The sequence below is a fragment of the Medicago truncatula genome, chromosome 1, assembly GCF_003473485.1.
Source record: "Medicago truncatula cultivar Jemalong A17 chromosome 1, MtrunA17r5.0-ANR, whole genome shotgun sequence".
Classification (NCBI taxonomy): Eukaryota; Viridiplantae; Streptophyta; class Magnoliopsida; order Fabales; family Fabaceae; genus Medicago; species Medicago truncatula.
In genome coordinates this window covers 10,699,906-10,725,474 of record NC_053042.1, presented here as the reverse complement: position 1 = coordinate 10,725,474, position 25,569 = coordinate 10,699,906, and the positions used below count along the sequence as shown (strand labels likewise).

Genomic DNA, 25,569 nt, shown 5'->3' with positions numbered 1-25,569 from the left:
TGGATCCCACATAGTTGGTCATACGATAAAATGATTGATATATAACCACAGATACAATGGCTTACTATCACGGGTTTCTGCTTTCAATATTATAAGGGGTGTGAAGTGTGTAAGTTGTATATATGGTCCAATACAAAGGGTACCAACGGAGTTAATGCATCCAATGATCAACCCTTGGTCATCCAGTGGTGGCAACCATATAAGGAAGGGTGGGAGTCATCATTTCTCAAGGGAATAAAATTGCATTGGAATCCAAGGACCAATAGTCACGGAAGCCGAAAAAGAGTTTCATATCAAAACCCATGTCAACTAGAGAGATAATGGTGACGCCATATATGACCCATTGTTTCCATGTTTGGCCATGAACAGAATCCATTTGAATCAACCAAGACACACATGCAACATATAGATGGGGAAAAAAATCTGAAATCAACTGATATTCCTTCATAAGAGTGTTAAATAGGTTTTGATCTCATCTTAAAAGATAGCTCTAAGGATGAGGGTACTCAAACATATTTATACACTCAACAACCCGGGAACTTGAGCGACGTGGGACAAACAACTTCAACACCCACCCTCACGCCTAGCGTGGGCCTGAGTACAATTCCCACATTGGAATCTTTAACCATTTAACAGGATCTGATACCATGTTAAATAGGTTTTGATCTCATCCCAACAGCCAACTCTAAGTATGGGGGTACTCAAGCATATTTATACACTCAATACCGCGGGAACCTGAGCGATGTGGGACAAACAACAAACTACAAACAACCTCAAAACCAGCTTCAACATAGAGAACCTCTCTTCAACCATATATATTGGGATGTGAAAACACTCTTCTGGGCAAGGGCAAGATCAAAGAAACATCGCCTCATCGTTTACAACAAAGGTTGAAGGGAGAACAGAAGACAACAAAGTTAAGGGATGATCAAGCGAGGAATGGGCTACAAAAACATGAACAAAATTCAAAACGGAAGATTCATAACAAGAACTATCAACACCACCATAGCTATGGTTACGATTCTAGGAAATCTGAAGAAGAAATCTTTTAAAAGCTAGAGTTTTTAAAAATAAAATAATTCTTCGAGGAAATTGGGCTCCTAAAATACTTAGAGAAAACTAGGAAGCGAGAATAGATAGTGTAGTGAGACATAAGTTTCAATTAATTAACACTATTTATAAGAATGTATGCACCCACAATAGTTATTGTATATGTCGCATGAACTTATAAATATCCTATAATGAAATCAAGGCCACCCTAAGGCATAGGCCCAGGGCCAATGCTTGCAGGGGGACCAATTTTTTTTATATGGGGTGTATATAGCAATACATGATTTAATAGGGGGTCTGTATAGCAAACGTACCATAAGGGCCCAAATGTCTGCACAAATTTTCCTCAAAGAGGCTCATACTAATGCGGGGGGGGGGGGGGGGGGGGGGGGGGGGGGGGGGGGGTGGGGTGGGTTGTATAGCAACATAAAGCTTTAGCTAACTAAAACACAACATAATAGAGATAAAAACTCTGCAAAAATTCAAACACAAGATCGGAAAAACACATCAAGGGTGCCAAATTCTTTGTCTCCAATCTTGGTGATGATGGCCAAATGCATCTAATATTGAAATTGCTCATTTTAATATTTATGATCCAAGAAATGAGGAGAATCTTGAAAACACGTCAATGGATATTCTAGTTCTAGTTTAATATTTATGATCCAATGACTATTATTTTAGACACTTTTCATGCAAGTTATTCATGAAAATTAAGCAAGGATGAGATTAGTGATAAAAAATGGATAATATTTTGTCAACCGCCATACTTAATGCATGTGTCGTTCGTCGTTTATCACAAAAAAAATTATAACGTATTATGTAATGGACCTTTTTCTCATACTATGCATAAGGCCCGTAAAATGATAGGACCGACCCTAAATGCAATGTAAGAAACATTTGTTTACACTAAATGTAAATTACATGTTGAGACTTTAATAATTATTTCTCTATGTTGTATCGTTTTCAATTTTTATTTCATTTTTAAGCCTTCAAACGACTATGAACTATTCAAGAAATAACTCCTTGAAATGCCTGCGTATGTTTTTACAAATTATTTCAATATTTACTTTTGCTGCAGCATAAGATTCAATTAACTTGGTGCAACTCTAATGATGTTTCACAAGATTCAATTCATTTGGAGCAATTCTAATAGGGTTCTTAGGCTATGAAGCAGGACACACGTAGAAAAAGGTTTGATTATAACCAAAGAATTGTTTGATGTTGTAATACTTATATCAATCATCTTGTTAGCCAAGCTTAAACAACCATACCCATAATTTTTTTTTATAAAAGCACTAAGATAAACTTAGAGGGTCTAGAAAACATAGCAACAAGACTTGGGATTTTAGGGAAAGTCTATCATTGCCAATTCTTTCCACAACCCCAAGATTAAGGGAATCTATTCACAAGAATTCATGGTAGACAAAATAAAATTTACATAAGAAAAAACAGACAAAAAAGAGAACTTACTTTATTGATCAATTTGCAAGGTTCGTGAACAAGAAACTTGATTCTCCTTGAGGAAATATGAAATTAAGCTAAATAAAATTGTACAGAATGAAAGAGAATGGTATAAAAACCATCCAATTTTACAAAGTGTTACCAATTTTTTTCAAAAGTTACTAGCCATTACGGTCATAATAAAGGATTATAGGCATAATGCTTCTTTGTTTTCACTCCATCATATTTAAGACTTGGTCCATTTCGTTAATTTTCTTCACATTTTTCATATCCTCTTGTTCATAACCCAAGAAAAGAGCCTTTAAAAAAAAAAGAACCTAAAAAAAGAGAATACAAATAAAATGCAAATAAAAGTAAGAGAAATGTTAAATAACTAAATAAAATATAAAGTCATAAAACTATGTAAAATATAGGTTAGTTATCAACAGTATATGTCTGTCTATATATGTAGCATGTCTAGTGTTGATAATTAACATATATTTTAAATTGTTCGTGTTAATTTTCGAAGAATATTATAAGTTGAGGATGAAATTGAAGAAAATTTAATCAGTAGGTAAAAAAGTAACTATAACATCGGTAGTTTGGGGAAACTTTGTCGAAGACAATGACCATTTGAGCTCATTTACATGGTGCAATTACTTCCTTTTTTATGCAGCCAAAAAAAAAAAAACCAAATAAGTAAAGTAACAAAAAACAAGTTTCCTTCGTAAAAAAAAAAAAAAAAGTTTCCTTCTAATGCAAGAGTACTGCGCCCTTGTTTTAATATTTATTTAATTTATTTTGGGTATTGCTAACTTATGTTTTCTAACAGCTTATAATAGACTTTGTCTAATATGCATAAGTAAATTGATTTTTTACCATGCATAAATTTGTTTTGCACCATTAGAGCTTTATTAATCCAATGGTGAAAATGGTCTTGAGCATGGTACAAGACTTGGCTCCCTTGTGCACCGTATACTTGGCCCTTACAATAATGCTAATTTAGTTCAGAAGTTATCGACTTTGTTGAAATAGACAAGAAAATCACCATTTCTATAAATATGTCTTTGTGTATACAATAGTTATTAACATATTGCAACAATATCCCCTCAAAAAAAAAACATATTGCAACAATATCAATCATTTGGTTTAAGGTTGGTGGTTAATATAAGTACTTTCATATTACACTTTTTACATTTGATTTTTAAGAGGTCTGAAGATGAGAGATGTTTGTCATCTTTTTAAATTTTAGATTCGTTCACCAATGCTATATGATGATTTCAATGCAGTTGTAGTAATTGGTATACCCAAAATATCATCATTTTAATCTAGATGAGGTGGTATAACAAAGATAACATAGAGAAGTTAACGAAAATTCTCCGATAAGTTTGAAGATATATTTAAAGAATACTTGTATCAATTTGTTGCATTGTTCATTAACTTTGAAGATAACATTGTTCAATTTTTTTAGTTTTTATAATTTTATTTAAGATATAGATTTTGTAGTTTTTTATAAGTTCTCTCCACCAAAGATAATCTTATTTAAGACGGATCGAACATTAAATATTGATACTTATCTTAGTATGAATTCAGTTTTTTGTTCTTTTTCTTTGTGTGAGTCTCTAGTCTCTTCACGAAACCCTTGTTTGTTTTCTGACAGGTTTTCTTGAAGGCTTAAGAAATTCACTAATAGAATTTAACAATTTGAGAATGGGATGAAAGCGAAGACAAATTTAATTAAGCGTTGAAAATAAAAAAAACACTTTCAACAGTTGGCACACGCTATCTTTTTATAGATTTTGTAGATTTAACTTTTGAACATCAATTGTTGGGAGTCAGTAGTATGTATGTTATGTTGACAAAGAGTTGAAATCACGACCTGTTTATTCCATCAATCCCTATATAGAGAATAAAGAGTTGACATCTACAACCTCATATATGATCAAAATACTACATATGGGTCATATGGTGTTTTCGCGGAATTTCAGCATTGCACTAAAGCAAAGAAAGAAAACAAAACTACGCGAAATGTTTGGTTAACGAAGATAATGAGAGATTAAAAACCTTATTGAATTCAAGAACAATTGACTAAAAATAATTCAAAACCAACACCAAATTGAATGAAAAAAACTAAATAGTTGACTTAAATGACTCTAAAAGCTACATTTGATAAGAAGTTGTCACAACGTCAAACTTAAACTGTTGTTTGTCTTCGAGTAACAAAACAACCAAAAGTCAGAATTTCCACAAATTTCAAAATTGCAATACCTTTCTCAAAGGGTGCTCAGATCCTCATTCGTTTCACTTTCGACATTGACTAACTTACCATTTCGGCTCAAGTGGGGCAAATTTAGACAAGATAATTCATGTTTTCATCCACACTCTATTTTCTTATCTTCCTCACTAAATCTCGTAGCAAGTAGTGTTGGTCATGTCGTTTTCCCACTCCAGTCAACATGATATTGCATTTTGCTATGAACTTGAAAGAAATTCCAAACAATCCATCAAAATCAAGTGTCATATTTAGATATCATCATGAAAGTTATTGATATGAATGTTAGCTTTCATTAAGCGTTGGTTTAACTCCATTTGAACATCTTCAGCTCAAGAAATGATCAAAATACTAAACATGGGTCATGTAAGAAACAATCCATTGACTTAATGAAGATAATAAGAGAAAAAAAGTCTTATTGAATTCAAGAACAATTTATTAAATATAAATTCAAAACCAACACCAAATTGAAAAAAATAAAATAAACTGACGAATTGAGACTATACAAACTACATTTGATGAGAAGTCTTCACCCTTCTCATTCTCATTTCAATATTATTAGAAAGAAATGGGAGTTATGCCCAAAGACAAATCTTGATGGCTTTGTTGCTCTTTATAAAACACAATTGGTTGCTAAGGGGTTTCACCAACACCCTATTATTGACTATAAAGACACTTTCAATCCTATAATCAAGCTTCAAACAATAAAAATAGTTCTTCGTAAACAATGCATTCTTAAATGACACAATATCCTAGGAGGTATACCGTCGTCTTTCGACACAAATTTAAGACTACTTTAGCCAATAATTTTTCTCTAGAAGATACGAGAAACCCAAGTTATTTTCTTGGAATGGAATTGAGGTCTCTCATATCGAATGTTACACCTAATTGTGATCCATCTTTCTATCATGACTCACATATACGAAGGTGTACATTCGAAGAAAAAAAAAAGATCAATATTACATTGAAAAATATTTGAAGTGTTTTTAAAAATGTGAAATTTATAAAGCAATTGAGGAGGTGTTGTCTAACTTAAAAGTTAGTTGAGCATTCAGATAATAACTCTTAATTGTGATTCCCTTATATTGTTTCAAATGATTACGATAAGGAAGAAACTTTGTCCTCGATTGTGGGTTCTTTAACTCGTCCAAAGAGTCTTCAATACAAAGTTGAATTTCGTTTCTGAGCTACTAGACTTATGAAAACATAAGTAGATCGTGAAGCAACAAGAAAATGATAAATTGCGAGAAAATTTACAAGTTTGATTGATGTGTATGTATAAAATGAAATGTAAACCAAGTATTTATAGGCAAAGCCAATCCAAATGACAAGAAACATCGCGGCCTACAAAACTTAGTCATGACTTGCATTATTCCACTGTTCCTATGGGGTGGTGCATATTTTTTACTTATTTGACTTACTCTTACACTTTCACAACCTTCGTGAGACCCTTTGGGCTAGAGAATAACTAACCTAACTCGTTTTCAGTCGTTCTTAATTCAACTACCTAAACATCATCCAAACCTAATTTAATTGTTGGTCGTTCTCAACTAACAACTTAGATTATTTTTAGGTGTAAACAAAGTACTGCCTCTCCTAAAAACCCTTCCCACCACTTAGGGACTCACAAACCGTGTTGATAGAACCCATAGTATATTAAATTAATTATTTTAAAAGAAAAGTTTACATGCTTTCCAATAGTAGATATTAAATTGTACAAGAAGTAACCATCAAGCATCAAGCACTAAGGAATAAATAAGGATGATGAAGTAAAAGAAAAGGTGGTACAGAGAATTGGGCAAGGCAACTTGATAACGTTTGGCTGAGAATGGATTAAGCCGCATTAAGCATATTATTGAGGAAAAAATGTTGTACCATTCTTGTACCCATCGTGTGTACTTCCACTTTCAAACTTAAAAGTTAAAACTGCATTTGTAGACGTCAATATCCACTATTAATTTAAAATCAACTTTTTTTTTTTTTGCTGGAATATTTTGAGTCAGCTATACCCTGAATTAATCATGCCAAAACAGTAGTTATCATGTCTGCCACGACAACACCTTCACTGTTAAACACTACTATGTATATAGTAATTTATTTGGTGCATGAGTCAAAAATTTAGTCATCAATTTGGTTTTGAGAAGTAACAAAAGTCTATGATAATAAGTTTTGAATTTCTCTATCGACATAAATTATGAATATGGTTAAAACAATTTTTATAAATTTTTTTAACCTATTTTCATAAGCTCTTCAATATAGCTTATAAAACAGTTTATAATACTATATACAAAAATAATTTAGTTTTATTTTCTCTTTTTCTATAAAAATAACTTAACAAATGTTTATGATGATAAGTGCTTGTGCTATAAACCACAAATAAGCTGATTATTCAAATATACCCTAAATGGATATATATCGGTTATAATTATACATACTTGCCATCAAATATATGCACGTCCATATGCCAAACAAAAAAAGTCGTAAATTAGGGCTACATTATGAGAATGAGCATAATTTGACAGGTCTAAAATAGTGTTGATTAAAGCCTATCGATAAGTAGTAGTAAAAAGTGAGTTTTATAAGATCAATAACCATTAAGTGAAATTAAAGGACGAATTAACCAATACTCATAAAAAAGCGATAAGTTAATGACCACTAAGCAACCCATTGTTTCCGCATATCATATTTACTTGTTTTTTTTTACTAGTTGCTAATAATACCGTGTTTAATCCAATATTTTGATAATGATAGCTCATGTTTTGCTAAGCCACAAGATAAGATTCTTCTTATGTTCATTTACCAAAGGAAATTCTATTGGAGGAATCTTGTAATGTCTACTGAATGAGCAAGCATTAACGAAATGGTGATAGTGATACTAATACATATACATGCATAAAATAATAATAATAATGCTCTATAGTAATAGCTAGGTAAAGTGCTAGAATATAATAAACTTTTGAGACCAATTTGGTATTGCTGCTGATGTCGCTTATTTAGTTGATTTGATTGAGAAACAATAAATGTTAATTCAACTGATATTGAGTCGGTTCATATTCCGTAAGAGCGTGAGTTCAATTTTATGTGTGAGACCTCTTAATAAACAATGTATAGGTATCTTTGTAAATATTTTTTGAATCTTAAGATCTATCATAATCTTGATGAGTCTTAATCTAATTTGTCTAAACTTTTTTCTGAAAAAAAAAAAACCATTTGTTTATGAACTAGAGTCAGGGGCGAGCCCACCGTATGACTGAGTGTGGATATAGCCACACCAAAATAGAGTCTTGCTAACGAGTGTCTTAAGGATGGATATTCTTTAAAGCTTTTCAATTGAAAAATTATTCACTAAAAAGTCAAACAAGACACTCTTTAAGAATTCTCAATTAACAAAACCTGAACCATAAGAGTGAAATGGATTCGTCCTAAGACATTTTATTGTAATGCTTAATGTGTCACAATTTCACTTTATTAATATATATATATATATATATATATATATATATATATATATTATAATTTGCATCATAGTTTCTTTAAAATTTTAGTCACATTTATATCGAATGTCTGAGTCCGTCCTGCCTAAAGCATGAGAGCTTCAAATTATTTAGTTCTTTCATGTCTAATTAATCAATATAGAACTGGTATATAAGATAAGAGGTGATACTTTTATACACTCTTTTAAGGTCTTATCTTTTTTCTACGTGAGACTTGGATAATTTTAATACATTCTCTATAGATTATGTTAGGCTTATAAAGTTATTCAGCATTAAAAGGGAATTCGATAAGTGAATTTGTAATGATGATTTAAATTTTGAGAAAACTAACACCATTCCCCCTTTTTTGTAGCAATATTTTCATGGACAAAACATAGATATTTTATTGTGATATATCCTTTTCTAGTGTTCTTTGTGTTTGCTCGCATATATCAGGGTAAGACATATGAAATATCTATTGACATTATTATTAAATTACAAAATACACTAAAATAAACTCTTTCTTTTGCATATGTCATACTCTTATAACAAAACCATATATAAGAGGTGTAGCAAATTTTTGTCCTATTTTCAATCCCTTTATGTGAATCCCTTCCTATTCCCTACATCATAACCTATTAATGACACACTTTCATTTCTTTAAAAGTCACCAAACACCATCATTATATGTTTGCTCAAGTTTTCACCAAGTTAAATTGCACGATGCATCATCTAAATAAATTGTGTTTTATATCGTCATCAAAATTAAAGTTGTTGAAAAAGCCACGTATCGATACAAGTTATTCCACAAAATTCACTAGTATGTCACCACCATCATTCAACTTTTCAAGTGGACACAATAATGTTGAGGTTTTTTTACCTTAAACACGTCACTATATAGTTTAATACTACATCCTTAAACAAGAAATATGGGATTTATCTCTCATGTTTTAAATGATTTTATGGTCTTGCTAACTAGTGTTTCAGGAATATTGGTTAAAAAAATCCACAAATATAAACCGTATCATGTGAATAATGTTCTAATAACATTCTTTAAAGAATCTAAAAACTTATTTTGATTGTTTAACTGATATATAGAATACTCATTAGCATTCTTAATTATTCTATAGGGTGTATGATCTATTTGCTTTTTGTACTTATATATTCAACTATATTTAGTTTATTGCCAAATAAATTATTTGGAGAATCTGTTACGTAACGTATATTGGAATTTGATTTGTGGGTCATTCTAACGGAATCAAGGGTATAGATTCAAAACAGGAAATTTTTGCCAGGAATATATATGAATGATGCAATGGAATGAAGCCAAATTTTGGTAGACATAAAGCAAAATTAAATTGTTTAAAAATTTAATGACTTGAATAAATCCAAAATAGATCATACACCCTATAGAATAATTAAGAATGATTTTTCTCATATATATTGAAGGTATATAATAGATTTTGGAATGATTTTTCTCAATAAGTGTGTTATTATAGTAAGATATACTCTAATAGATTTATTCAGGTATATACTCTCATACTTTTGTTTGTGAAAAATACTCTTACTCAAGCTCATACCTTCGTTGAAAACAAATTTAGTGCCCATCATTATACCCTCTAAATATTGAAGTTCTCATACCCGCACTTATTACCTGTATTTTAACAACAAAAAGACAAAAAAAACATCACAACATATTTAAAATATGATTCAAAATATCTCAAATCAACTTGTAAAATATTATAAGATTTAGCATTTAGCACGAAAAAAACATCTGAACAATAAAAAAAGAGTCCATATTATAATAATATCAAATGTTTATGATTAATTAATAATTTGAGTGTTATATAAAATTATGATTATATATTTTATATGTGAGTGTTGCGTGACTAGTTGAATACTGGAGTGTCTTATATCCACATTCATACCTATTTAAATTTGTCCATTTGGAGTTTTTTTTTTTGTTGATGTCCAACATTTTTTGGTACATTTGTCATCGTCAAAAATATAATATGATATTAGAGGCGGTAGTTATGTGACGCCGTTCGTTTATATTTGTGCACCAAATTCAATAATGTCGGGTGTCTGGGTGTGTATTGAGAAGAAAAAAAAACTTAAATCCCACATATAAAAGAAAATAAAGGCTAAAAATCTATAAAAAAAACACTCACAATCTTATAAATTGAAATGAGGAGGAGTTAGGCCTAATACAAAAATCAAATAACATTGTTATCTGAAACATCATAAATATCTTTCTATCTCTTGAACCAAAAATAAATAAATAAATTATTCCTATCTATAGTGTTACTATTTAGCATATCTATCTGACAAATTCTATGGTACACCTAATAATTTTGGATGTATCGGTACACCAAGTCGTAAAGTTAATAATAAATGAGTTGTTTTTTTTGGAGAAAAATAATTATTTTCTATCATTGACAACTAAGATAATTAAATTTTATTTACCAAAAGCTTCGACGAAATAATATTTAATTTTTAAGAATTTTTTTTGGTAGATAGACGAAATGGCAAAGCCATTATAAAACTCACACACACAAGTGGAGGTACCGGGGTTCGAACCCCGGTCATGGCATCCGGCCTAACAATTTCGGCATTTTGCCAGTTGAGCTAGGACTTCTGGATATTTTTAAGAATTTTTATTGCTCATAACAATGAATATTGATTATTTTTCATGACAAAATGTAAATTTTTTAATATGATTCTTATAAATAATAAAATGACGGTTTTTCTTATAAAATGATGTTTTCTAAAATATAAATATTAACAAATATCTTTTTATTTCATTAAAGTGATCGTTAATTTATATATTTTGTGAAACAAGAGTACCGACACACTCAAAATTGTGAGTGTACCATAGAAATTCCCTATCTAAAAAAACTATTTTCACAACATATCTAATACAAACAAGTTAAACCACTTTTTCATATATTCACGAAATCCAATTAATCACACTAGAAAATATAGTTAATTCATGTAATTGGACTAACCACAATTTTTATCGTGAATTGAATTAATCATTATCTTCAAAATGAATAAATAGATTAAGTGTGAGATATAAAGAGTAGATATTCATGTATCATTATTGCATCTAAAAACCTTTTGTTTACATTTGGGTAGTTCTTTTAAATATTTGTTTATTAGCCGATACACCATTTATATATAATTATTATACTCATAATATATGTAAGGTTCGGGATTCAAATCTCAGGCACCACAAAAAAAATTATACTCTTATTTAGGATGTAAACTTTTTGAATGATATTGCTTTTGTTTGAAAAATGTAATGTGTTTCTAGAAATGAAATATTTATAATCTTGTATAATTTATAAATATGAAATAACTAAAAAACTACTATGTCACCACATCACATCACATAAGGACAAATTTCAAATAATATGACACATTTTCATCAATAATGAGATTGATTCTTATCTGAACTGAATTCCACTTCCCGTTAGGCAGGGATATTAAATTCAACAACAAAGAACGCACTTAAGCCACTGCAGAAACATGTGTGCTCACTTTGGCCTACACCATCACCACCTCTCCATTTTTCTAAAAAATGAAAGACAGTCTATATTTTTTTTAACCCTTCGATTCACAAAGAAAAATGTGCTCTAATAATTCGAAGTTGATCGAACAATAAGTAAAAATAGACACGCATGAGGACATTTTTTAGGCCTATTTTCAAAAATATTTTAAAATATGAACGTCATTGTTTTTTTTTTCTTACTTGTGTCTATCTCTATCATATAAAAAACTCTTAATTTTTGTCGTATTTTACCAGTTTTACACGAGTATTCTTAAAAAGAACTCTTGCTAATTAAGCCTTGGTTTTATAACTTGTTTATGTGAAGATTAGCCACATTTCAATTTGTTTGGGGGATTTGGGTGGGGAAAATCTTTAGTGCCATTGACTAATTCTCCAATGCCGTGACATTCACATGACCTTATGAAATTAGTGATTGCCTCTTATGTAACATACATCCCAAAATTAATTAATTTATATTATTTTTAAGGATCTTCTTTTGATTATGTACTTGTTAAAGAACTAAAGATGAAAAAGGAAACAATATTGTGCAAGGTGTAAGCTTTATCAATGGTGCACCTCAACGATGTTGAACATGAAGTAAGGTGCAAGTTTTAAGCTCTATTAAAATGGAGCATAAAATGTAAGAAGTTGACTTCCTTCAATGAGTTTTATCCAAGACTCTATAATATTGCTCAAGACTAAAACTTAATAAAGGCCCATTCGGATTTTTATGAGGATAAAAGTTGTTGAAAATTGTTTGACAAATGTTAGTTCTCCATATAGATTAGTTCATTTGCTCCATTACAAGTACCTTTAAGTACTCTTTAAAAAAAAAAAAAAAAAGTACCTTTTAAGTACACAGTATAGAATGGTGTTGGCTTGAAACTTTGATGTGCTCCTTTCAAAGTCTCGAGTTTCATTCTCCCTTGTGGCAATTTCGATGTGTTAGTTTCGATTCTTAAAAAAATATATTGCTCTTTCCACAATCTGACTGCTTAGTTCAACCTTTGGTTGTCATATATTTTTCCTGAATGTATCAGGGTTTTCATCAAGTTTTTAATTGAGAAGATAAGAAATTTATCATATATATCTGTCCTCAATGTATCAAGGTTCTCAACAAGTAGTTGAGGTTCGAGGAAGAAAAGGAGGTTCATAGTTGAAGAATCATGATAAACAAAATTGCATCACATGCTCACAAAACTATATTTGATGTTTTGGGACAAAACTCAATTGAGATTTGTTCTACATGCTTTAAGGATTTAATATTACAATTGATGCCAACAGAAATTATGCATGCATTTTATAAGGATCTTTAAAACCTACTTAAAGTGTTATCCTACTAAAGCGTCTCAAGATGAGAATGTTTGAGAATATAATTTCCAATGAGTTTTAAAAGTAGCTTATGCAAAAGGCATAAAAGTTTTAATCATTATATATACTCTCAAAGATAATTCTCACAATGATTATATTAATTCATGCCTTTACTAAAGCATCTAAAGATTATCATTGGACAACAAACATCATGTGAAAATACCACATGAATCGCAAGAAGTGGTATCAACAAAAGATTTTGAGATTGCATTGATTGATCAAGAAGTTATTATCCTTTCATATAAAAGAGAAACATTATCAACTCTTATGAAATAATGTTCTCATGAACATGTTCATTGCACTCAAAGATATTTCTATCATATTAGTTCAAATAAAATGACAAGAATAAACTTTGAAGAAGAAATCATTTTATTATTGATTTTTTTTGGTATAGTAGCCTAGTGGCGGAAGCTCACACATTTAAATGTGGAGAAGTGGGGGTGTCCGGGGTTCGAACCCCGACCCCTGCATAAATTATGCAATGTCTCCGCCAATTGAGCTAAACGCATGGGGATTATTATTGAATTATTTATTAAGTCATTTGTTGAATTATGTCTATCATTTTATTAGTTGTTTTTCACATCAGGCTCATTGTTGTACTTCCCCCAAACAAGTAGAGTGCTAAATTTCATATTAGGGTTTTTGTGTGTTCTCACGTGTTTGGAACAAGAATGAGGGTTTAGATTAGGTTTTTATTAATGGCCCTGAAAATGGGTACAACTCAAATTCACACAACTGAAAATATGTTGCCATTAATCAAATTTTAATTACCTATTTTTTTGTACAATTTCTTTCACTATCAATTACATATTTTTGCCAAATAGCTTTAGCATTGACTAGGTTGTGAATTAAATCTTGATTTAAGATATGAAAACAAGATTATGCATGTGCACCATTAGAATAATATAACATGGCCTAATATTTGAAAAAGATGCTTTAAAATAGTTTCAACTTATGTGGCAGAAATTTCTTAGCCTCCCTTTTAAAAATTACAATTAAAATAGAAATAGGTCAGCAGTTTGAGCTTCTCTAAAATAATGAGGTCGTAACATCTTTTTGTTATTATTACTTGGCTATCATTAATTGCATGATTAGAAAACAGGTAAAGTGATTAGGTATGGAAGAAAGTACACCTCTAATAGAAATAATTAGGATTGTCTAGATAAGGATTAGGATGTATAGACACGTAATTGAGGATGTTAGATATTAATATTTGTAGCTAATAAGGATAAAAGTGATAGGCATTATCAACATTGAGAAGTAATTTCAAATAAAGATTTGAGTTGGAAGGTTGGGGAAACAATATCTTCATTTTATATACGTAACAAAAAAAACTCTTGCTCTCTTAATGGTGCAATCAAAATACCTATAGGGTAAGAGAACACATGTCTTTACTTGTGATAGTTGTTTAACTCTAGAAGAATACGGCTTAACTTAGTAGCAACATAAAAACAATTCACTTAAATGTTTAATAAAGTAATTAGACATGAATTATAACTGTATAAATGTAGAATAAACCAAAGAATGAGTTACCGTGTATGATATTTGATCTGTTACTTTTGGCAAAAAAATATATATTGAATTTGTTACCAACAATGGATGGATAGTAGAAAATTTAGACCCTTTAAGAAAACGGTCGGGAGTTCGATCATCGATTCTTAGGTATAGAATTGAAAAGGCTAAAATATGGTTTTGGTCCCTGCAAATATGGCTCGTTTTGGTTTTAGTCCCTGCAAAAAAAATTTGTTGTTTTTGGTCTCTGCAAATATGTCTCATTTTGGTTTTGGTCCCTGACTCCACTTTTGTGATAATTTGCACACGTGTCACATGATGACTGAACCATTTATTAGAGAAATAGTCCCTGCAAAATCTTTTGATTTTGAAAAAGGTCTCTGCAAAATATTTTGATTTTGGAAATAGTCCCTGCAGGGACTATTTCCAAAATCAAAATATTTTGCGGGGACCAAAAACAACAATTTTTTTTTACAGGGACTAAAACCAAAACGAGACATATTTGCAGGGACCAAAACCATATTTTAGCCAATTGAAAAAGATGAATACACTTTGTTTGCGTGACAAATTCTTGAATAGAGATTAATCACTTCTAAATAGTAGTGGATACTTTTTACATATTACATATGATTAAAAAAGCATTTAATCATCTACCAAAAAAAAAAAAAAAAGCATTTAATCACTTTCACGTGGTTAATTATATTACTTTGCCTGTAAATATACAACAATTAAAAAAAAATCTTGTCAATTTTTATAAGACCGCATATTAGGAGTTTCTTTTTATATATTTATAGTATGTCTAACTTATTTTTACAAAATTGGTTTGTAATATGTGTTATGCCAAACTTTATAAAAATAAAAGAATATATCTTACATCTTAATATGATTTTTGACTTTTTCACAATACACCATCACTTGTTAAACTTGATGTGTAAATAATATGATAATTGACCCGGATCAATTAAGAGTAATTACTATGATGGAAAAGATAAATTAATTGTAAATGACCGTTGTTTACTTGATAACTACTCCCTCGGTTCCTTTTTAATTGTTTCATTTTGACTTTTTACATAAATTAAGACAACAAATACTTTTACTACTTTTGATACAACAAATTATCTTTTTTCTATAATAACCTTAATTATTTAATACTTCATTTCATATATTTTTATCTTGCAATAAATATATAAGGGTAATATAGGTAAAGCCATATTTAATGATACATTGAACTTTAAAAACGACAGACAATTAAAAACAATTTTTTTTATGCAAAAGTGACAATTATAAAGAAACGGAGGGAGTAGTTTATTCATTCATACCCCACAAGACGTGAGTTTAACCCATTATCGATGTAAGGACCTCATTATTATTTTATCACTTTTGTAGAAATAACAAATAAACACCACACACATACACTCTTAAACGACAACATTAAAGTCCAAACTCCGGAACTGATATCCCCATGTTGTTAAATTGGGTCGAAATTGCTTTAAGTAACAATGTAAATAGAACTATTTTAATCTTTATGAGGTACAAAATCAAATATATTTTTTTGTCAAAAAATCTAATGGATAGAAATTCAACTCTTTCCTTCCTTAAAAAAAGAAATTCAACTGTTAAAGTAAATAAGAGAAATAATATAAAACAAATGAATTGCTTCTTAAAAAAAAAATGTAGATAAAAGATATGTACACTAATTTTTTGGGTGACTACGCGTTAAAAAGTGTGAGTGGTCTGGGAAATGAACTCTATTTAATTGAGATATGGTTTTTTTTCTTCTTTCTAGGTTATCTTTGTAGAATCGTAATAATCTATCTAACAATTATCGAAAATTATATGTATGAATAAACTTGCAAGGGGATCCAATAGCGCTTAGATGAGATGGTGCGAGTCTCTTCTACTTTAACCACGGTTTTGGGTTCAAATCCAGTCTTGAACACAACATTAAAACTTTTAGGGAAGAATTTACCATCTATTTGGGTCCCACAAAATTTAAGAGATTAGTCTATGCAGCTGCACGCACGGTGGATAGCTAATTTTTTTTTAAAAAAACTTGCAAATCTACTAATATGGCTAATTTTTATAATGTGTTGGATAAATTATCCACAATTCTTGAAAGAGAACCTTGTTACGGTGAGAGTAAGTTATGATAAGATATTAATTAAAGGCCTACCACCAGAAGTGATATATATATATATATTTTTCTTTTGTTAAGTAGTCTAGTGGCTAAAAAAATTCATCTAAAGGTGAATAAATGGGATGTCCGAGGTTCGAACCCCAACCCCCTGCATATAAAATGCATTATATCTTACCAAGTGAGTTAAGCTCACAGGGACAGATTCCCACAAGTATTTCATCTAATAAAAAGAAAGTAACAGTTAGAAAAAGAAGGTCAATCCAATTATCACGGCTCTTTTTTAAATAACATTTGACACACTATTAAATGCTGTCATGCTAATTTAGCTTCTTAAAAGAGAAGGTTAGACTAAATGTTATTATCACTAATCTTTTTACAATAAGACATTGGGAAAATGTTTTATGGCATGACAACTTTTGTCGTACCATTTGCATAATTCATGAATTCTTGATCAATTTGTCTCTTTCTTTCTTATTCTTCATTTAATTTAAATACTAATTTAGTCATTATAACATTAAGCTTTGGTTACCGCTCTTGCCTTTGATAGCAGGAAAAACAAATTCAGTATGGCTCTGTTTTGCAAGGCAAAGAAACTAGCTTATAGCGAATAGTTTATACGTTCGTTTGATAAAAAATAGTCTCGTTTAGTAACAGTCTTTTCACACGAGCTTATAGTTTATTTTACTAGCTTATAACTTATTTTTCAGACATTATTTCAAGTAGCGTTTGAGCTTATAACTTATCACCTTTTATTCTATTTTTACCTTTATTAGTCTAACTAAATTTCCTTTTCTACCCTTTATAATTTATTATATTATAAATTAAATACATATGTTTTAAATAGGTATATATGAATGTTTTTTTAATGAACGTTCTTTTTCCTTGATAGATTTTTTTTATTATTATTATTACGTTTATTTATTTATTTATTTTTACAATTGTTACGTTTTTTTTAACTACTTCGATATTTAATATCACTGTTTTTACGGCTCTTTCAGAATTGTGAGAACATTACGTTTACGCTTTACTTTTTTTTTTTTTTTTGGCACAAACTATTGCTACATTTAAAATATGTAATTTTATTTATTGTTACTTTTAATATCACATTATATGTATTTTTTTAGACAAATGAAAATAAATATAAATTAATATTTAGGGATTAAAAATTAATCTAATAATAATATTAAATTAATAAATTTAAATTATTAAGTTTTTAATATTAAACATTAATTGATATAAACTCTATTATGAATTAAAAATGTCCTTTTATATCATTTTACATTTATCAACCAGTTGAACCGTTAATTTTACCATACACTTCAAGTAGTTTATCAGCTATCAGTCATCAGCTATAAACTATAAACTATCAGTCATCAGCTATAAACTATCAACTATCAGTTATCAACTATCAACTATTAACTATAAACTTTCAGATAACTTATCAATGGTCCACTATTTTTTATCAAGCATAGCCTATATGATACACGTTAGTTAGTATTATGATGGTGTGGCTTTGTTGAATTCATGCTACAATGTTTTCAAAGGATGTCGTGTCTACAAACTAGTTTGATCCGGATAATTATGGAAGTGGTGGGCGCATAATATTTGTAGTAATCCGTAACAAAGACAAGACAATACATATTGTGAGAAAAGGTCAACTTTTATATTTTATTTTGGAGAAATGACTTGAACAATCACTTTTTGATAATTTTTATGACAATTTTTTTTTCATACTCACATTATATTTTCACTTTATCTCTCTATTGTTTTGATTTTTGTATCAATACCACATTTTCTTTATAAAATTTTGTTTGTCTCAAAAATTGTCACATAGATATATGTTGAAATAACAGAACTCTATATTTTACCTACATTGACACACCATTTAATGCTCTCATGCATGCTATGTTCTCAAATCACGTGGCTTCTTTAGATGGTCCTCCTTAAATTACATATTATACGTAGCTTCCTTCTAAAAAAAAAAATATATATTAGACGTAGCCAAACTCTAGTTTTATTATCCCTCCATTTCACAATAAATATCACTTAACAAATAAATTGTTTTAAAAGAAAAAAAATTGACAAAAATAAACGATATTCATTCATTCAAATTGAAAGAGTACATTCATATAAATACAATAAAAATTCAATTTCGCTACAAACAAAAAGGATGAATCTGTGAACAAACTCACAACATCCATATTAATAGTCTAAAACGGCAAAGTACATATGCCTACAAATATCACTAATATGACTATATTAAAGTCTCCAAAAAACTCATGTCTCCGAATCTGCAACGTTGAAGACGCCAAAGTCATTGTCATTGATCGGATCTGCACTTGCTCAAAGCTAATCTTCAACCTGAATCAAATAAACACCGCACTATGACGGAAAATAAAAAACACACCGCACAAAGACGGGAAACTAAAACAAACAGAGTCATTCAGAGACGACGAAATCACAAAAACAAACGAAAGAAAACAGAAAATATGTGAAATTACTTATTCAATTAGGATATAAAGAAAAACAACTCGGAGGGATGATTTTTCCCCTCTGACAAGAAGAAGAAGAAGAAGAAGAAAGGGGTGACAATTAGGGTTTGAGAAAGAGAGAAAAGTGTTTTAAAATAAATATTTATTATTTTCACCTTTTCAACTTAGAATTATTTTTTTTCCTTCAATTTTATCCTCTAACTAATGGACAAAAATGAACCCACTAAAACTTTAATCTAAAGTGACATTTTTTTTACTGCCTTGTTAAGATTAAAGATCAAGTAGGCAACACAGCCCCCCAACCTCCCTTTTTTTGCTACATGTAATGCGCATCTTGTGTCATATTTAGTGGATTTTCGAATAAGTAATATTAATTCATATATATTATTATAATAACTAAAATAATTTGAAATTATGTTGAACTTTGGGTATAAATATAGAGATGGATAACCTTACTCATTCACTCATCACACTCAAACATAATCAAGTATACAAAGTTTCTCTTCCTCACAACACATAAGAAATTTAGAGAGGAAGAGAGATTAATATACATAAGATGGGTGAGTTAACATTTTGTGAGAAAGTTAGTGCATGGTTTAGAAATTCCAAATCATATTTGCTTATCCTAAGTTTACAATTTGGATCGGCTGGAATGTATGTTCTGACTATGGATGCCCTTAACAAGGGCATGAGTCACTATATTTTTGTGGTATATCGTAATGTCATTGCAACTATTGCTCTTGCTCCATTTGCTTTTTTCCTTGAAAGGTATTATTCCATTCTCTTCTTTATGAAATTATGTTACACTCAAACATCCATTCATATACTCATGTGACCTACATACATATTTTTGCATGCTCTGATGAAGGGTACATAATTTTATATTAATGTATATTTGACATTAAAAAAATGGTACAAAATATTAGAGTTTAATAATTAAATGATATTTCACTATGATGTTATAAAGATGAATTTTACTTTACTTTCTAAATATCTGCCGTTAATTTTTTTTTTAATAGTACAAAATACATGGACAAATATTTACATTGATAAGCATTGAATTGTGTATTTTTTTACATTGTATTTTATCAATAAATCGTATTTAACATATTCTGCTAGTAGTAGCCAGCTACATTGAGTGCTAAAAAAATCAATTATGTTACTTGTGGACTCATTTTATTAACCATATTTGTGTATTTCTTCATCTTTGATCAGGAAAATTAGGCCCAAGATGACAGTTCGGATATTTTCAGAAATTTTTGCACTAGCTTTTGTCGAGTACGTAATATCATTTTATCCTATATTGAGTAAATTAATGTTAATTTAATTTTGATTTTTTTTTTTAAATTGTAGATCATATTATATTGATTTTTTCACTCATTTAAATTTTTGTAATTTATTTATTTATAGGATAATACTTGATCAGTGCTTCACGTTCTTGGGGATGAAGCTAACATCAGCATCTTTTGCATCTGCTGTGATGAATTCCGTACCTTCCATCACCTTTGTACTTGCAATAATTTTTAGGTAAGATACTAATTTAAATAATATCATATTATTTAATTAATAATAATCACTATAGTTATGCATATTGCTGACGAAATTAGTAGGTCGTAATAGAAACAAGCACGTAAATATATATACTTCCCTAGCTATATATATATGTTGTGTCCTTCACGGATCCCACTTCCAAGAGCATGGGTAGTTCTAAGTGACTCTACAACATTTAATTAATATCATTGGTATATGTCATCATACCACTCACACGCATGCTAATTAATTAGTTAGTTCATTTTAATCTTCAATCTTAAAATAAAATGAACATCAATTACTATAGTATCACTTCTAGAAAAATATGTATTTATATCATTGATTTACTTTCAATCTATCAAATTGGTCGGTCCTTATAGTTTTTTCAAAATTTGCAAATTGGTCCCTATGATTTTTTAAAATTTGTAGATTGGTCACTATAATTTTAAATTTATCAAATTGGTCCCTATGTTGATTAATATAAGATATTTTTATCATGTTTGAGCAGATTGGAACGTATGAAAATTAAGGAAATAGGATGCCAAGCCAAAGTGATTGGCACAGTGGTGAGTCTTGGAGGTGCATTTCTAATGGCACTATACAAAGGTCCAGTTCTTCAAATTGCTGGATCTTCAGCAGCTACCCAGATGCACCAACCTGAAAATGTGAACGATCCCAGTGGTTCACACTGGCTCCTTGGTGCATTATTCCTTCTCATTGGTTGTGCTGGCTTCTCTGCATTTTACATTTTACAAGTAAGTTCACATATACATATTAGAACCACAAACTTATACTTTAACCAAATAATGTCTATAGTCGTTAAAGTTTCAAATGATTTTTAAATATTGGTTTCGACCCGACTAAACAATTTCTAATCAATTGCAGGCTATAACATTGAGAAAGTATCCAGCAGAGATGTCACTGGCCACGTGGGTTTGCTTTATTGGTGCACTTCAAAGCAGTGCTGTAACTATTTTCATGGAGCGCAAACATCCTGAAGCCTGGTCTTTGGGCCTGGACTCTAGACTCTTTGCTTCAGTATATGCGGTTAGTAACAATTTTCAATAAGGAAATTGCTCTTTAGGCACCTATCAAGTGCTGAATTGTAGTTAGCTACCATTCGACAATGAGTTTGAGGTGCTTGTGAGTAATTGTTGGGTGCCTAAAGAGCAATGACCTATCAATAATGTGTCAATGATCCCATCTACACTCGCACACCCAACTAATTTTGTTTTTTTAAGATGCTAGGTCCAAATTACAATATTAAACAGGTATTCTAATGTTGTTTCTGACATTTTTTCTTCTAATGTTTAATACAGGGAATTGTAACTTCAGCAATTCAATTTTATGTGCAAGGCTCTGTAATTAAAACTATGGGACCTGTTTTTGTGACTGCTTTTAATCCTTTGCGTATGATTATAGTCACAGCCTTGGCTTGTATTGTCCTCTCTGAGAAACTCCATCTTGGAAGGTATATTATAACACTGAAAGTGTGTTTCTAACACTCTTCTCAATTTATTACGAAGTAAATAGTCAATTTAGTCGCATGACGATAATGGATTTTTCAATATAATATTAAAAATCTTTGATTGCATCAACATTAATGTCTTTTTGGATCAGTAAATTTATACATTCATTTTTTCCCCATAAAGATTAATGTGAACAAAAATTTTCAATTTCAATAATTATTTTAAAGTTTCTTTAAATTAAGAGATCGCATTATACAACGACTACAATTTTAAACACTAAATTGATAATTATGCATGTTTCTCATTCATACAACTTGTTTCTTTAATTTTCTATAGTTTCATTCATTAAAATCAAACATTTTTGGCTAAGAATGTCAAACTCATATTTTCCACTTTGATTTGTTTTATGTACATCAGCATTGTTGGAGGAGTGGTGGTGGTTACAGGACTATACCTTGTTGTATGGGGCAAATCAAAAGAACAAAAGGCAATGATGTCAGATGAGTCCCCACAAAAAATCTCCCAACAAGGACAACAACAACTACCAATTACTGTCCCCAAAATTGATAACAATGAAGATAATAAACCTCAATTGATTATAATTGAAGATCAAACAAGCACAGAGAAGCAGTGAGCATTATCAAATTAAGTGGTCACCTTATTGGGATATATCTATGACCATATATAGTGTGACATGACATTAGTCTAAGGACTAATTTGTGCTAAATTGTCAATTTACTTGTTGCAGAACAAATCCATTTTCAAACTTGGATGATTTTGTTTTGATTTTGAGTTTTAATTTTGCATTTAACAAAATATGAAATGCATATCTTCCTTTTGTATTGCATTGCTGACTTTAACAAAAATAAATAAGAGAGTCGTAACGGTTGTGTTCAAAGAATGTGTCACTGTGTTCAAAGAAAATTGAACCAGAAAAAGAAAAATTAACCAAGATAAAAGGTTTGGAAACAAAAAAAAAATAAAAAAAATAAATTAATTAATCAAGTTTCATGTAGAAATTTAATATAAGTATAGACTATAGACATGTCTATGCATATTTTATACTTTGATGTTGACAAGAAACCAAAATTGATAGAAATTAAGGGGAGCATTTTCAACTCGACTATTCTTCTATATGTGATGTATTAAACTATTAATTAGGAAAACTTGAAACATATAATTTTGCAAACAACTGATTTGAAACATAAACTTCAATAAACAATATGAAATATAGAAAAATAACTTGAGTTGTTTACTTGGAAGAAATAATTACATGTCCAGCCAAAAGCACTTCAATTCTATCTATTTACTATCTCTAAGGAAAAAAATAGAGTTGATAGAGAAAATATCACATGGATGTAACTGTAACCAGAATTTGAAGGATATATCTTTGAGACCAATTTACTATAACCATGCACTAGAAAATTATGAGGAAATCGTATAATAAGTTTGCGACGGGCATATCCCTCTTGAAATTCTAGTGCTAAGTAATATGTTGAGTGACTATTCTTTAGGTATTTCATCGCATAAATCTGTCACTAAAATGTATATTTGTAGTACTGGAGAAAACATATTTAGTCGTAATATTATTATTTTTTGGTTACATGAGAAGAAAAAAGAAATAAGAGAAAAGCAAAGAAAAAGCTAATAACTACGTCTTTATAAAAAACACTCCTATAACATCAACTAGTAAGGTTGAGGAGACACATGGTAATGGTTGATGCACAATCACAAAAGACTCTGAATGATCAGCATCCACTTTAACAAGTATATCCATGCAAAAGTTTTCTTTTCGATAAATATGATGATGAAAATATCTCACTCCTTAACTAACTACATCCAAATGAGAAGAGGTTTGTATTGTGGTGAAACATTTGCACTTCCTTTGACACTAAATGCATTACTTGAATAGAATCACAAAAACAAATAAGTTTCTTATAATCAGTCTCCTAGCAAAGCTTAATCCCAATTATAAGGTTGTGAATTTTTGTATACAAAATATTGGACAAATCCACACTACCATATAGAAGGCAAATTGAAAGCTTCCCTCAAAAACAAATCCACCATGACCTGTTTTACATGGGTTTGTAAAAGTGTTGTCATTCACATTAAGAACTATTATATGATTATCACTAGGCTACCGGCGTACTTTATGAGTGGGTCTAACTAAAGCGTTGAAACAATATTGTCGAATGCTAGCAATGAAACTTGCAATTGCGTATAAACAACTGAAACAGTAGTTGGGATTATAAGTTGAATACCATCAAACACCAACTTCTTGCTATTTAGTCTTAATCTAATCTAATTAAGAGAATAAACTATATATATTATTTAATTTAGAACAAATAATATGAAGTTAAACGATTTTTTGTTGTATTTTTTTTTCATTTATGTCAATTTTCTGAAATTTTAATAAAGTCCAAATTTCCTACAAAAAAGACTACAACAAATTTTGTCGACAAAAAGAGAGAGAACAATAGACTAGCTAGTAGGCCTAAATACCCTAGTAAGCAAACTTAAAGATTACATAAAATGGGATAAGCCCAACCTTAAGTATGAACGCACAAACAAACAAAAAATGGAAGAAGAAAAAATTGTGTTCTGATAACCCTAGTCACCCAAAGTAGTGAAATTTAATGGTGAGAAAAAAACCTCCAGATAGAGATTCCCTGCATTTTATAATTTTTGAATTCCCCCATGATTAATCTACAAGCAATCAAAAAGAGTTTTTGATGAGTGTAAAAAATTTAAGAATACCCCTTGGATTATAAATGGAGAGATTGTGAGAGATTCAAATCATATGTTATATTTTATATCAATCCTATTATTTTATCATATTTTTATAATATTATTAATAAAAAAAATTACAATTTGTAATTTTGAATATTCAAAAACTAATCTAAATTAAACCACATTAAATTGGATGGATCAAATTTGTATTTATTTTTAATTAATCATCTAAAATTAAATCACATATAATTTTATTTTTAAATCAAATGAGTTTTTGTCTCAAAACCGTTTTAAAATGCACCGTGAGCACCGCTACTTTATTCTATATGTCTCAAATTTGATTAATAACACACTAGCACAAGATATGCAGTAATGAGATAACCATGCATTTGTGTTACAAAAATATATACCTCTCTTTTATTGTCTAATTTTTTATTATAACTTTTTTATGAATAGAAATGGGCAAGCCCCACGATGCCATTTTCTCTTCTCCATTGGCATTATAGACGATATATTTCCTTTCTAATCAATCAACAATGA

At 29.8% G+C, this 25,569-nt stretch overlaps 1 protein-coding gene across 1 annotated transcript; it reads left to right on the top strand.

Annotated features, from left to right (window-relative positions):
* Nucleotides 1–19,774: 19,774 nt before the first annotated feature.
* On the top strand, nucleotides 19,775–23,197 carry LOC25482480 (WAT1-related protein At4g08290). Its single transcript, XM_013611045.3, has 7 exons — nucleotides 19,775–20,068; nucleotides 20,516–20,578; nucleotides 20,711–20,827; nucleotides 21,339–21,585; nucleotides 21,716–21,877; nucleotides 22,150–22,301; nucleotides 22,717–23,197. Exons 1-7 carry the CDS (start codon nucleotides 19,857–19,859, stop codon nucleotides 22,931–22,933), a joined length of 1,170 nt encoding a protein of 389 aa, XP_013466499.1. The 5' UTR covers nucleotides 19,775–19,856; the 3' UTR covers nucleotides 22,934–23,197.
* The last annotated feature ends 2,372 nt before the right edge of the window (nucleotides 23,198–25,569 follow it).

Bases quoted from the DNA above. Each gene is read 5' to 3' on its own strand.
- LOC25482480 (XM_013611045.3), top strand. From the start codon at position 19,857: ATGGGTGAGTTAACATTTTGTGAGAAAGTTAGTGCATGGTTTAGAAAT. The intron at 20,069-20,515 runs GTATTATTCCAT...ATCTTTGATCAG, and splicing joins TTTGCTTTTTTCCTTGAAAG to GAAAATTAGGCCCAAGATGA. The intron at 22,302-22,716 runs GTATATTATAAC...TATGTACATCAG, and splicing joins GAGAAACTCCATCTTGGAAG to CATTGTTGGAGGAGTGGTGG.